We start from the raw sequence: 15,492 nt of genomic DNA on the forward strand, positions 1-15,492 counted from the left end.
CCGCCGGCACACTACATCGATCTCCGCATACAGATCTTCATTCTGGCATACCCTAGGTCAAAAATAGCTAAACAGCCGTCTAAGCAGCTTCCTTTCAGTGCAATCAAGTTTCTCCATTATCTGCTAAGTCTCCAATCCGTACATCATGATGGGACGAATTGCTGGTACGTAAACTCGCAGTTTTACTTCGCTGGTGATGGAAGTCGAATAAAGGCATTTTGTTAAGGAATTAAATGCTGAGATAGCCTTAGCTCATCTTTGAATATCCTCCTTGTAGTTCTTCTGAAAACTGCCCAGGTAACAGAACTCATCGATGAGTCCGATCGGCTCTCCGTCCTTCTTAATTCTCGTTCGAAGTCTCGAAGAGACCCACATTTGCTTGCATTTGCGAGGCCATAGAGGTACTCCATAGGCTGCAGACAGCTTCGATACAATGTTGACAATGTGTTGAAATCTCGTACTTTTTTCCGCAAATATAATAACAGAGTCGGTGTATTCAAGTTCGGTCAAGGGGCACCCTGAAGGTGCTAAGTCGGTGTCGGCAGGGATTTGCACTGATCACTGATCCTCAAATATGGGATGTCAAGAAATTTGTAGCTACAATTATCTCACAATTGAGATGTAATATTTTTTTAGTACAGGACTTCGCCAAATTGCACATCTAACAGAGATAACACGAACAGATGAGACAACACGACGAAATCGGGGCGTAACTACGATTCTGTAGACTTGATGCGACAAGTCGTCGTAGGGTCTCTTCAACAATCTTATCGTACAAATGAACGAATAGAAGCCGCGACGCGCAAATTGTCACGAGAGCGCAGCTGTATTATTTCACTTATATAAACGAATGTCAGGAACGATAACATATCAAAATAAGCACATAGACAGGCGAATATATTAAATTTGACGGAGCGCATTCAAAGCGGCTGTCGACTCTTCTTCGAGAATTGTCTAATCACTTTTCCTCAGAAGTGAAATATAGAGAGATTGTGACTTCAGTACGATTTATTCTGGTATGTTGGTGACTTGTGCAATGCAATCATGTGCGCTGAATCATTTTCTGGACGCTGCTCTAGCATACCTTTCAGACATTGTGATCAAAGAATGTTCATAACCGACGTACATACCTTCGCCTATAAATCCCAAAAGAACTAAATTTCAATCGATACCTTTAAGGCATCACCCCACGAATCTGGAGTAGCGCGGGTTTCAGGTGGACAATGCCTGTACGGGATCGTAGATTATGGGGAAGAGGGTGATTCCGTCCATTTCTTTCTAATTGCCGTAAAAACTCAAACTCGCAGCAGAAAATGGCGCCCAGAAATTCTCGAAGCCACATCTTCCAGGTCATTTTTTCATGCCATGGCATTTAGGAAGAAATGGGCGGAATCACCCTCATCCCCATAATCTACGACCCTGTTTAGGCATTGTCCATCTGAAACACACAGCACACCAGATTCGTGGAGTGATGCCTTTAAGAACTTGCAGGTGCAGGAGCGTACACGTAGATTCAAATCCTAAAAATCCTAAAAGATCCTAAAAAAATCTGAGACCCAAATACATTATCTTACATACCTCACTTACCTCCGCGCAGATGAGACTAGAGGAATAGTTGTTTGTTCCCTGTTTCATGACCTTTTACTACATGCAATCACAATTTTCCTCTCATTCTATAGCGGGTCGGAATAAACCAAAGCTCGGTGCAGTTACTGCGGAGCGTAGCGGATTGGTAGAAACAAGGAGACTGCCTCCCCAGCACAACTCGTTGCTGCACTCCGACTGAAGCTAGCAATGGCCCCATCTCGATCTAGTTCCGCTTCGAGCACAGCAGCTTACGCAACTAAAAGAAGCTTCAGATCATTTTGACCCGATTACATCATACTTTAATCAAATAATCGTTATAATCAAATTCGATTAGTGGAACATTCAGAATTTCCCGCCTTCGGATATCCAAATAGAAAAATTTGCATAGTTTAGATCAAATCTAGGCCCTAGATCGAATATTCTTGGGATGGCGAACCCATCAAATATATCAACTTCATTTTGCAGTAGACGTCCAACGTCATTTCCCTCGCGATAGATCGTTCCAATGTCTGTCGTTCCATTGCAATGTCTCACAAAAGATCATCCATTCATTTTCTCATACTGCACCCACAACGTAGTACAAGAATTTTGTTGCGCCCAGCGAAGTAACCTTCGCGGTATGTATGCGACTGCGTTCACATGAAACATCGTAAGAGTCGTGCCTTCGTGTTTTTTTTTGGAACGAAAACAGATGGCGATATCAGCGGTTTTAGAACTGACAAAGTTGATCTTATAGTCTAGGCGGGTTATCCTGGGCCCACACCAGCTTCTCCGGAAAATTCTGAATTGGTTTTGTAATAATGAAGTCTTGAGAGGAAGTGAATAAAATGTTCCGCTATTCTTCTTACACGGCGCTATTTGGTTTTGGGTCGGCTCCTTCAGACATTGACAGGGATGCCCTTTTGTCTTTTGTTCGCGGCTCTTGAGTTATGTTTTACGAAACCTTGAAACTGGGCGAAGTAAGACACTGTAAACAGCGTCTGAAGTGCTGACGAATGTTCATTTGGACGTAGCATCGTCCGAAGAGAACGAATGTAGCGCAAACGGCAAACGGTTCCGATCGATCGATGGTTCGGAATCCTCTGGTGCCACTCAGGTCCTTCTTTCCTCCGTTGTCGATATTTGCTACCACAATTGTCTAGGAGGATAAGAACACTGACTTGATACATCGGCTAGCCCCCGGATAATTATTTTATGGGCTGGACACGCGCTCGTAAACTTCAAACGATTGTAGACAGACGTGAATGTGTTGGCGCACCCAAAACGGATTACCAAGGGCAAACCCTTTATCCTTCATCCTGTATCATCCAAAGGATAGCTGTGTTATGCTTGATTGTGGCGATGACCATTCCAGAAGAATCTTCGCTCCACTTCTTCTGGATTTCATACTAAGATAATTATTTCGTATTTATCCAGAATGGTCATAATGATTAGGAATATGCAATTGCTTTGCAAAATCGATGAGACTTCACCACTGGACAGCTCCTTACTTGAGAAAAAAGTGAATGCGTTCTACAAATCTTATCACAACTAGGAAATTAATTAAATTAACGACAGAAAAACGAAATTACCAACATGGAAATTTTCTCAGGAACACCAGACGGAAAATCGATAGAATAGTCTAACAAAAGCGTCACGTGTTTTCGCACAAAAAATGACTTTCGTGACCAGAATATGAAATGAGAGAAAGGCGACAGTATGAATTGTAATCACACGTGGATAAATTTGTGCATAATGATTGCTGGAAATCGACCTGATTTTTCTGTGCAAATGCAATTTTCATATTTTGTTTATCTTCTAGGTTATAAGTTGTGGTGGTGGTCATTTTACTTTATCAAGTGAGAAGTGTTCGTTTAGGAGGACAAAGATGTTGGAAAACCCTTGTTGCAATGTATACAGTTTGTATCGTTCCTATATTGTATTGTATATGCATTATATTGTTTTTATATTTTTTCCATGCCATGTGGATGCATGCTGCTACTTCTGCTAAATACGAGATGATAAAATTTGTTTTTGAGGCTCTTCTGCACTTTTTATAGTGCTGATTCGGTATATTGCATGTTAAACAAGTACCATACTTATGTTCAAGCAATGTTCGTTTTCTTTTCTTCCATTTCTAGTTCTTAGTTGTTGCAAAATTTTGCCTTGCCTTGTCACCTACTCTAGATTTCTAAACTAGTTGTATGTGATTTTTGCTCAACACATTTTTAAAACAAAGAGTACAAGGAAACAAAGAAAAATGAAAATTTGGTAACTGCGTCAAATGTCTGTCACGTTTACAAAACTGTACATTCGCAAGCAATCAAGAATCGAATAATTTAAACATCGATAATTTCTGTGTAGAAAATCCTCTGCAGGTTTCCGCTTAAAGGCATCACCCCACGAATCTGGGGTGGTACAGGTTTCAAGTGGGTAATGCCTACACGGGGTCGTAGATTGTGTGGAAGAGGGTGACTCCGTTCATCTCCCCATGTTTCAGCGCAAGCGGACGGCCCCGGGACTTTCTTACAATGGCTTCCGTTGCAATGCAACGAGTCGCAGGAGGGGCAATCGTCGGAAACCACTTCGGACGAGTCGCAGAAGGGCGGAGCGCAACGATTGCGTATTGCAACTGAAGCTATTGTAAGAAACAGTCCCGGGGACGTCCGTTAACAATGATACAGGGAGAGGTGAACAGAATCACCCTTTTCCACACATTCTACGACCCCGTATAAGCATTACCCACCTGAAATCCGTATCACCCCAGATTTGTGGGGTGATGCCTTCATTTTTAGCCCAACTGCTGAAAAAAGAAAAAAGGGAAGACTATTCGTATTCGTATTCCATGGCCGTTGGACCGCCTAGAGCAGAGAATGTTTTTTTGGTTCCCCAGCGCATACTAGCACTATTTTCAAACCGAAATAAATTGTTTTTTGCTTGGGAACAAATATACAAAAAGTCCATACTATACATTGTGGCAAACCTCCTATCGTGCATCCATGTGACTCAAAAGTCAAAAAAAATGCGTTTGAAAAGCTTCAGAGTTAAACTGTTTGTTTACAACTGTTTTTCTAAATTAATTTCAACAACAAGAAATTTTCTCTCCTTCGCTTTGCCCTGTGTAATTTCTACTTTTCTCTACAATGTGCATAATTATGACGATATTTATGCATAATTTATTAACGAGTTTTTTTTTTACGAGTAATCGGCGAACTTTGGAGGGCGGTCTCCATATTTGACACTACACTCCTTTCTCCACACTGATTCATTTAACTTATGTTAGCATGGCCTATATCTCTGAAATTGTCTTCGTGAGTTCAAATATCTATTCATTACATCTTTATTCGTTACTTATTAGAAATTAATCATTCTAATTTCAGTTGGTCTTCTTATCATCCTGTGTGATCGCTCTATATCGCGATCCCCATAACTATGTAGGACGTTGGTCTATTTTATTTTGTCCATCACTTTTAAATCATTGAAATCCAACGGTCCCTCATCTAGGGTGTGCTGAGATATGCAGAAGATGCTCTGAATTATGTTTTATACCACCAGGAGGCGATTGCAGTCATATAAGATGCACCTATTATCGCTACTAATTTGAAAAAGTGAACTGTATTCATCTGAAAATAAATGATTTTCAGAGTAACTTTTTGTTGGGGCTACTAGTAGAACTGCTCAAAAAGAGTTGATATATCCAAACTCCTAAAAAGTGAAAAATAATTCTTAAAGTTCGTGTTCATCTGATTTCTACATGATATTTGGTCTCGCAATGATGCACGTATCCATACGATTGACAGGCGTCGATAAGAATCTAGATCCTGTTCTTATAGTTGACTTACTTGACTTAATCGGCAGGTAGGTAATGCTCGGCGCGATTGCTCACATCATACCAAGGCGTTTCATCCTTGAACACAGTTCTGAACGATTTTCTCGATCTACGGTAATGGCTTACACAGAATCCATCCATTCACCAGTGTTCTACTATCCTGTGAGATGTGGCATCTGGCGTGAACTGTCTATCGACATTGGGTGGTCCGAGTACCGTAACAAAACGGAGAGTTGTTAACAAAGATTCCACGCTCGCTTCAGGCATCTGACCAATTTCGGTAACGTTTGGCAGTGTGGTGGACAGCAGTACCTATTTGTAATAGCTCCGCAGCGCGTCACATATGCCACATACATGTGAAAGTTGTATGTCTCATACGTGCCCAGAGCGAATACTCAAATGCATGGCTCCATTTGGTATAGACACGGCCACAGTGCGGAGGTGGCAATCGACTAATATACGCGGCACCTTTTCCTGTAGTATTAGGCAAATTCCAAAAAAAAATGATCTTTTGCACTATTCGGATTCAAAGGCAGTGAAAGAGACACAACTACAAATTGTTTTCTTGTTATGCCAATGTTGTGTGAAAAGACGGGCCTTATCGTCGCTTCTACGTTTAAAACACAAAGAATGCAGAACAAAATTCCGCTAAAGTGTGTCTGTTCATGTTGGAATAAGGACCAAGAAGGACCTTTCCGATGAGAATTCCTTCGAAAAGAGCATGAAGGACGCTGCAAGAAAAACGCTTTTGGTTCAAATGCCGCAGAAGTTTGCCTTCGCTACTGCGGAAACAATACCCAATAATACAATTATGTACGTGCCGCCCACAGCACTGCTGATTTCAAAGAGGGGAACCATCTGAGAAGGAAGTTGCATCGTCAACCACAACAATACCGCGAACGAGCGGACGTCAACTGCGAAGGAGTTTGAAGAGAAGTGGGAGGACAAGAACCCGCGTAAAGCCCATGCTTCACTAAAGCAAAACACAGGCGAGATTTTAAAAAATGCTCTTCACTTCTCAATACTCCCAATGAATTGGCTGTCGGTGAAAAAATCAGCAAACAGCATTTTGCGCAGCCATCGAGAGTAGTTTCAAAAAATTGTCTTCACCCTTTTAGACATAAATTGAGGGGACCAGCAGAAAGTCTCGTTCGACGGGTTCTGAGGTGTTCGTTGGGGAAGTTCTGGACTGAGGCTGTGAAAGTGGACCTGAGGACACTCGGCGTCGAAAGCCAGTTCAGGGGGGGTGTAAGGTTTTCCAGGATGTGGAATAGCGACGAATGGATTGATTCTGTCCAGAAAGTCGAGAAGCCTGGGCGAAGCGGTGTTCAAAGGCGAAACACATCGGCGAAGATGTGGGCAATCGCGTCAGGCGATAATATCAGCTTTTCGGTTAGGTCGAGTAAATCAACTTAATGAACCAGTTCTTTCATACCTTCTGATATGTCACCCTATCACAGATGCCAACAGTAAACGTCTGACTAATCTGCTCATCCGTGGAAAGCTAATTATATCCGACTGTAGAGATAGCAAAAACTGACTACAAGATGGAGTCTCATGAGCATCTGCAGTTAAATCCGAAATATAGAGTAGCGTGGAACTCTTCATTCAAAAAATATTACGAAGTGACAGATCTCAACTACGAACAGATAAGAGATTTGTAATTCTTCATGTCTACACTCTCTGTCACCCGATTGAGCGAAGTAAATTCGGAGCACATTTTTTTCGACTGCAGATTCTTCGCAGATTATATGAAATATACTGAATTGACCCACAAGTTCTGCTGTTCTTTAGCTTAGCTTTTTGCAAAAATAAAAAACAAATTAACAACAAATTAATCAATAATGTGTTCGCCGTTGTTGTTTTAACTTCTCCAAACGTTCAACAAGATGTTCAATGCTTCGATGGTATTTGCTGTCGTTATATTAGTTTTTATATTGGAGGCAACTTTTTTTACATCCACACATATTCTAAATGAAACCGTTTCTAGGGAACTTGTAGTAGTGAACAGTCTTACTCGTTGATTAAACCGGTTTTAGAAAAGTCATAAGTCCAAGTTTTGCTTGGCGGCGACATATCGACAACAAAAAGGAACAAAATCTCCACGAAGACTGTCATACTGGACCTCCGCATAAGAATGTCAACGTTCAAAAAGCTTCTATTTGTTGTGATTCCAAAGATCACCTCTCCATTGATCATAAATAATTCAACTTTTTCCATTATCAAATGTAAAGACTCAACCTTTTCCGCAATTTTGAAATATGTGCAGGTTCACATGCCCAATTTTTGAATATGCTTTTAATGCTAGCTAAACTTGGCCTACTTTAGCATTATAATACAGGAGCCATAGAAGAATGAGACAGCGAAGAACACGTACATACCAGGAAATCCCAAAATTGATATTGATGATCAATTGAAGACAAAAAACACTGCTATATGTTATTTGAACATTTCGGGATTCCCTTTCCGTAATGCGAGGAAAAATTGTGCCTCACATGTTATTACAGGAGATGATTTATTCCTTGAGCCTTTTATTCTTTCTTTCTACTTTTTGACAGATAAATCACACTCAGAGATCTGGTAATAGAGAACAGAGGATTGTATAAGTCACCAATTTTCTCCATTGATATCCACTGATAAGTGGGATCCATTGGTATTGTTAACAATTTCGACGGTTTTCAAACAAGCATTTTAAGTACAAAAAACACAACTAAGAATTTTGGAATCTCGATAGCTAATTTTCAATAACCATCATTCTTTATCACTGTGTCACCGTACTTCTCATCATAAACAGAACAAACAGAACATACATGTTGTAACGGACCCAGTTCAAAAGGAAGTTATAGAAAACTATGTATATAATCACATCGAAAAGACAAAAATGCTCGGCATTTCCCTTCAAGAGTGAACAGACGTCGACAAAAAAAATGTATTACTGATATCCTCAAGAAAAAAAAGTTTGGTATGTGGTCTGAAGCCTGAAATTTGAAGTACTATTAAACTATACTATTAAGTATACTATTAAACTATTTAGTCAATCGAATAGGACAAAATCAATATCAAAACTCCTCACCTCTAAGGCCGCAAGGCCTAGTTCAAAACGCATTGCATCGTATGTGTCTTTCATTGGTTTACAATTTTCCCCAAACCATTCCTGGACCAAAAGCTGTGAAATCATATCGGCAAAATTTAAAAAAAAAATACTTCACGTCATCTTTTTTTCTAATATTTTGCAGCCCTTAATATGCACGACGATTTAATTAACATCGACTATCGACTCGTTTATTTCTCTTGGTTCTCTTCATTTTTTCCTCTTTTTCTGGCAAGCCTTGCTACAATAATCCCCTCCTGCTCCGACACCCCTCTCACGTTCCTCTGTTGAGAAAATCTCAACGCACGGATGAACCTGGTTAGAATTCGAAGCTTACGAAACATTTATTGAAAGCCGAGCGTGACAAGACAAACGATGCTTGCGGTCTCTGCGGACAAATATCGAGGCCTACCTAGGAGACGTTTGATGGTATATGTATAGTATTAGAGACCTCTTACGATTTTCAGGCCTTTGAAAAAGGCAAGGTTGCCGAGAAGTAAGGAAAATAACGAAGTTTCACCAAAAGGTCATTGATAAAACAGGTTTCCCGACTTTCTGCAGAATTCTGAAGTTTCGGGAGACGAATTCAATCATAATTCACAATGCTTTTAATAACGACCTACGTTTTCCCAAGCCGAACTGTACCATGTTTCAGATACGAAAAAATAACTCAGAGATTGCGAAAGACATCTTGCGAAGAACCCGCCAACACAACAAAGCATAAATACAGCCCTCAATGAATAGGGTTCAAGAAGAGAGTACATGGTGACTGAACGGCAACAACAAACCTTTCTCACTGTAGAAACAATGAAAAAACCAAAGGGAATTGAAGAACAATCGCGCCTTCCAAGAAGAGCGACTTTCTCGTAAACAGAAGGTCGCTGGTTCGATTCCAGCATGAGGCATAGTTTTACATCAGCTATCTCGTAGGTTTATCAAGTAATTCACAAAGACGGAGGTCATGTCGGTGAACTCGTTGAACTTGTTGGAAAATGACTGGCATTAGCCTCATTGGCTCAGGGGCAGAGCGTCTGTCTTGTAAACAGAAGGTCGCTGGTTCGATTCCAGCATGAGGCATCCTTTTGTGGACCGTCATCTTCTCTTCAAACTATTTGTTCTTGCAGACCCTGTGTAGACGAGGTGAAATTCTAGTGGCATATGTTAGAATCCCAAAGCAGCCTCATTGGCTCAGGGGCAGAGCGTCTGTCTCGTAAACAGAAGGTCGCTGGTTCGATTCCAGCATGAGGCATAGTTTTACATAAGCCATCTCGTAGGTTTATCAAGTAATTCATAAAGACGGAGGTCATGTCGGTGAACTCGTTCAACTTGTTGGAAAATGACTGGCACTAGCCTCATTGGCTCAGGGGCAGAGCGTCTGTCTTGTAAACAGAAGGTCGCTGGTTCGATTCCAGCATGAGGCATCCTTTTTGAAACGTCATCTTCTCTTCAACTATTTGTTCTTGCAGACCCTGTGTAGACGAGGTGAAATTCTAGTGGCATATGTTAGAATCCCAAAGCAGCCTCATTGGCTCAGGGGCAGAGCGTCTGTCTTGTAAACAGAAGGTCGCTGGTTCGATTCCAGCATGAGGCATCCTTTTGTGGACCGTCATCTTCTCTTCAAACTATTTGTTCTTGCAGACCCTGTGTAGACGAGGTGAAATTCTAGTGGCATATGTTAGAATCCCAAAGCAGCCTCATTGGCTCAGGGGCAGAGCGTCTGTCTGTAAACAGAAGGTCGCTGGTTCGATTCCAGCATGAGGATGGTATCCTAGATCTTGTGGACCGTCATCTTATCCAAAGTATTGTTCTTGCAGACTGGAGACGGAGGTAAATTCCATATGTTGAATCCCAAGATCTCATGTCGGTGAACTCGTTCAACTTGTTGGAAAATGACTGGCACTAGCCTCATTGGCTCAGGGGCAGAGCGTCTGTCTTGTAAACAGAAGGTCGCTGGTTCGATTCCAGCATGAGGCATCCTTTTGTGGACCGTCATCTTCTCTTCAAACTATTTGTTCTTGCAGACCCTGTGTAGACGAGGTGAAATTCTAGTGGCATATGTTAGAATCCCAAAGCAGCCTCATTGGCTCAGGGGCAGAGCGTCTGTCTTGTAAACAGAAGGTCGCTGGTTCGATTCCAGCATGAGGCATGGTTTTACATCAGCTATCTCGTAGGTTTATCAAGTAATTCATAAAGACGGAGGTCATGCCGGTGAACTCGTTGAACTTGTTGGAAAATGACTGGCATTAGCCTCATTGGCTCAGGGGCAGAGCGTCTGTCTAGTAAACAGAAGGTCGCTGGTTCGATTCCAGCATGAGGCATAGTTTTACATCAGCTATCACGTAGGTTTATCAAGTAATTCATAAAGACGGAGGTCATGCCGGTGAACTCGCTCAACTTGTTGGAAAATGACTGGCATTAGCCTCATTGGCTCAGGGGCAGAGCGTCTGTCTAGTAAACAGAAGGTCGCTGGTTCGATTCCAGCATGAGGCATCCTTTTGTGGACCGTCATCTTCTCTTCAAACTATTTGTTCTTGCAGACCCTGTGTAGACGAGGTGAAATTCTAGTGGCATATGTTAGAATCCCAAAGCAGCCTCATTGGCTCAGGGGCAGAGCGTCTGTCTTGTAAACAGAAGGTCGCTGGTTCGATTCCAGCATGAGGCATCCTTTTGTGGACCGTCATCTTCTCTTCAAACTATTTGTTCTTGCAGACCCTGTGTAGACGAGGTGAAATTCTAGTGGCATATGTTAGAATCCCAAAGCAGCCTCATTGGCTCAGGGGCAGAGCGTCTGTCTTGTAAACAGAAGGTCGCTGGTTCGATTCCAGCATGAGGCATGGTTTTACATCAGCTATCTCGTAGGTTTATCAAGTAATTCATAAAGACGGAGGTCATGTCGGTGAACTCGTTGAACTTGTTGGAAAATGACTGGCATTAGCCTCATTGGCTCAGGGGCAGAGCGTCTGTCTAGTAAACAGAAGGTCGCTGGTTCGATTCCAGCATGAGGCATCCTTTTTACCGTGGATCTTCTCTGGTTAAACAATCTATTCTCAAAGACCGAGTGTATGACGGTGAAATTCTCGTGGCACTTGTTAGAATCCCAATTAGCCTCATTGGCTCAGGGGCAGAGCGTCTGTCTCGTAAACAGAAGGCCGCTGGTTCGATTCCAGCATGAGGCATAGTTTTACATCAGCTAAGCCATCTCGTAGGTTTATCAAGTAATTCATAAAGACGGAGTTCATTCCGGTGAACTCGTTGAACTTGTTGGAAAATGACTGGCATTAGCCTCATTGGCTCAGGGGCAGAGCGTCTGTCTAGTAAACAGAAGGTCGCTGGTTCGATTCCAGCATGAGGCATCCTTTTGTGGACCGTCATCTTCTCTTCAAACTATTTGTTCTTGCAGACCCTGTGTAGACGAGGTGAAATTCTAGTGGCATATGTTAGAATCCCAAAGCAGCCTCATTGGCTCAGGGGCAGAGCGTCTGTCTAGTAAACAGAAGGTCGCTGGTTCGATTCCAGCATGAGGCATCCTTTTTGTGGACCGTCATCTTCTCTTCAAACTATTTGTTCTTGTAAGAGCCTGTGTAGACGAGGTGAAATTCTAGTGGCATATGTTTAGAATCCCAAAGCAGCCTCATTGGCTCAGGGGCAGAGCGTCTGTCTTGTAAACAGAAGGTCGCTGGTTCGATTCCAGCATGAGGCATAGTTTTACATCAGCTATCACGTAGGTTTATCAAGTAATTCATAAAGACGGAGGTCATGTCGGTGAACTCGTTGAACTTGTTGGAAAATGACTGGCATTAGCCTCATTGGCTCAGGGGCAGAGCGTCTGTCTAGTAAACAGAAGGTCGCTGGTTCGATTCCAGCATGAGGCATCGTTTTACATCGTTTGGTTTGTGGACCGTTCTCTTTTCAAACTAAGTAATTCATAAAGACGGAGTGTCATGCGGGTGAACTCTGCTGAACTTGTTGGAGGTGAAATTTAGTGGCAATGTTAGAATCCCAAAGCAGCCTCATTGGCTCAGGGGCAGAGCGTCTGTCTAGTAAACAGAAGGTCGCTGGTTCGATTCCAGCATGAGGCATCCTTTTGTGGACCGTCATCTTCTCTTCAAACTATTTGTTCTTGCAGACCTTGTGTAGACGAGGTGAAATTCTAGTGGCATATGTTAGAATCCCAAAGCAGCCTCATTGGCTCAGGGGCAGAGCGTCTGTCTAGTAAACAGAAGGTCGCTGGTTTGATTCCAGCATGAGGCATGCTTTTGTGGACAGTCATCTTCTGGTTTACAACTATTTGTTCTTGCAGACCCTGGGTTGGGTGAGACTCGCTGAACTTGTTGGAAAATGGCTAGCATTAGCCTCATTGGCTCAGGGGCAGAGCGTCTGTTGTAAACAGAAGGCCGCTGGTTCGATTCCAATGAGGCATTGTTTTGATCAGCTTCTGAAGTCTTGACTGCTGAACTTGTTGGAAATGTGCATTCCATTGGCTCAGGGGCAGAGCGTCTGTCTCGTAAACAGAAGGTCGCTGGTTCGATTCCAGCATGAGGCATTGTTTTACATCAGCTATCTCGTAGGTTTATCAAGTAATTCATAAAGACGGAGGTCATGTCGGTGAACTCGTTGAACTTGTTGGAAAATGACTGGCATTAGCCTCATTGGCTCAGGGGCAGAGCGTCTGTCTAGTAAACAGAAGGTCGCTGGTTCGATTCCAGCATGAGGCATCGTTTTACATCAGCTATCACGTAGGTTTATCAAGTAATTATAAAGACGGAGGTCATGGTGAACTCGTTGAACTTGTTGGAAAATGACTGGCATTAGCCTCATTGGCTCAGGGGCAGAGCGTCTGTCTAGTAAACAGAAGGTCGCTGGTTCGATTCCAGCATGAGGCATCCTTTTGTGGACCGTCATCTTCTCTTCAAACTATTTGTTCTTGCAGACCCTGTGTAGACGAGGTGAAATTCTAGTGGCATATGTTAGAATCCCAAAGCAGCCTCATTGGCTCAGGGGCAGAGCGTCTGTCTTGTAAACAGAAGGTCGCTGGTTCGATTCCAGCATGAGGCATAGTTTTACATCAGCTATCACGTAGGTTTATCAAGTAATTCATAAAGACGGAGGTCATGTCCCGGTGAACTCGTTGAACTTGTTGGAAAATGCCCGACAGTAGCCTCATTGGCTCAGGGGCAGAGCGTCTGTCTACGAGGTGAAATCCAGAAGGTCGCTGGTTCGATTCCCAAAGCATGAGGCATCCTTTTCAGTGGCACCGCTCATCGTTCGTCTATTCAAACTATTTGTTCTTGACAGACCCTGTGTATGACGAGGTGAAATTCTAGTGGACATATGTTAGAAAATCCACAAAGCATTAGCCTCATTGGCTCAGGGGCAGAGCGTCTGTCTAGTAAACAGAAGGTCGCTGGTTCGATTCCAGCATGAGGCATCCTTTTGTGGACCGTCATCTTCTCTTCAAACTATTTGTTCTTGCAGACCCTGTGTAGACGAGGTGAAATTCTAGTGGCATATGTTAGAATCCCAAAGCAGCCTCATTGGCTCAGGGGCAGAGCGTCTGTCTAGTAAACAGAAGGTCGCTGGTTCGATTCCAGCATGAGGCATGGTTTTACATCAGCTATCACGTAGGTTTATCAAGTAATCGATAAAGACGGAGGTCATGCCGGTGAACTCGCTGAACTTGTTGGAAAATGACTGGCATTAGCCTCATTGGCTCAGGGGCAGAGCGTCTGTCTCGTAAACAGAAGGTCGCTGGTTCGATTCCAGCATGAGGCATAGTTTTACCATCAGCTATCTCGTAGGTTTATCAAGTAATTCATAAAGACGGAGGTCATGCCGGTGAACTCGTTGAACTTGTTGGAAAATGACTGGCATTAGCCTCATTGGCTCAGGGGCAGAGCGTCTGTCTAGTAAACAGAAGGTCGCTGGTTCGATTCCAGCATGAGGCATCCTTTTGTGGACCGTCATCTTCTCTTCAAACTATTTGTTCTTGCAGACCCTGTGTAGACGAGGTGAAATTCTAGTGGCATATGTTAGAATCCCAAAGCAGCCTCATTGGCTCAGGGGCAGAGCGTCTGTCTTGTAAACAGAAGGTCGCTGGTTCGATTCCAGCATGAGGCATTGTGTGACCGTCATCTTCTTTATCAACTAATTGTTATTGAGACCTGTGGACGGTGAACTGTGGATATGTTTGGCAGTAGCCTCATTGGCTCAGGGCAGAGCGTCTGTCTAGTAAACAGAAGGTCGCTGGTTCGATTCCAGCATGAGGCATCCTTTTGTGGACCGTCATCTTCTCTTCAAACTATTTGTTCTTGCAGACCCTGTGTAGACGAGGTGAAATTCTAGTGGCATATGTTAGAATCCCAAAGCAGCCTCATTGGCTCAGGGGCAGAGCGTCTGTCTAGTAAACAGAAGGTCGCTGGTTCGATTCCAGCATGAGGCATCCTTTTGTGGACCGTCATCTTCTCTTCAAACTATTTGTTCTTGCAGACCCTGTGTAGACGAGGTGAAATTCTAGTGGCATATGTTAGAATCCCAAAGCAGCCTCATTGGCTCAGGGGCAGAGCGTCTGTCTAGTAAACAGAAGGTCGCTGGTTTGATTCCAGCATGAGGCATGGTTTTACATCAGCTATCTCGTAGGTTTATCAAGTAATTCATAAAGACGGAGGTCATGCCGGTGAACTCGTTGAACTTGTTGGAAAATGACTGGCATTAGCCTCATTGGCTCAGGGGCAGAGCGTCTGTCTAGTAAACAGAAGGTCGCTGGTTCGATTCCAGCATGAGGCATTGTTTTACATCAGCTATCTCGTAGGTTTATCAAGTAATTCATAAAGACGGAGGTCATGTCGGTGAATTCTCGTTGAACTTGTTGGAAAATGACTGGCATTAGCCTCATTGGCTCAGGGGCAGAGCGTCTGTCTAGTAAACAGAAGGTCGCTGGTTCGATTCCAGCATGAGGCATCCTTTTGTGGACCGTCATCTTCTCTTCAAACTATTTGTTCTTGCAGAC

At 43.0% G+C, this 15,492-nt stretch overlaps 1 protein-coding gene across 1 annotated transcript; it reads right to left on the reverse strand.

The window, feature by feature from the left end:
* Nucleotides 1-12,676: 12,676 nt before the first annotated feature.
* On the reverse strand, nucleotides 12,677-13,030 carry RB195_005120 (uncharacterized protein; the record flags this gene model as incomplete). The annotated part of the gene is made up of 1 exon (XM_064177424.1): nucleotides 12,677-13,030. The coding sequence occupies one exon, from the start codon at nucleotides 13,028-13,030 to the stop codon at nucleotides 12,677-12,679; it is 354 nt and encodes a 117-aa protein (XP_064034549.1).
* Nucleotides 13,031-15,492: the final 2,462 nt, after the last annotated feature.

Source organism: Necator americanus, chromosome I, assembly GCF_031761385.1.
Source record: "Necator americanus strain Aroian chromosome I, whole genome shotgun sequence".
Taxonomy (NCBI): Eukaryota; Metazoa; Nematoda; class Chromadorea; order Rhabditida; family Ancylostomatidae; genus Necator; species Necator americanus.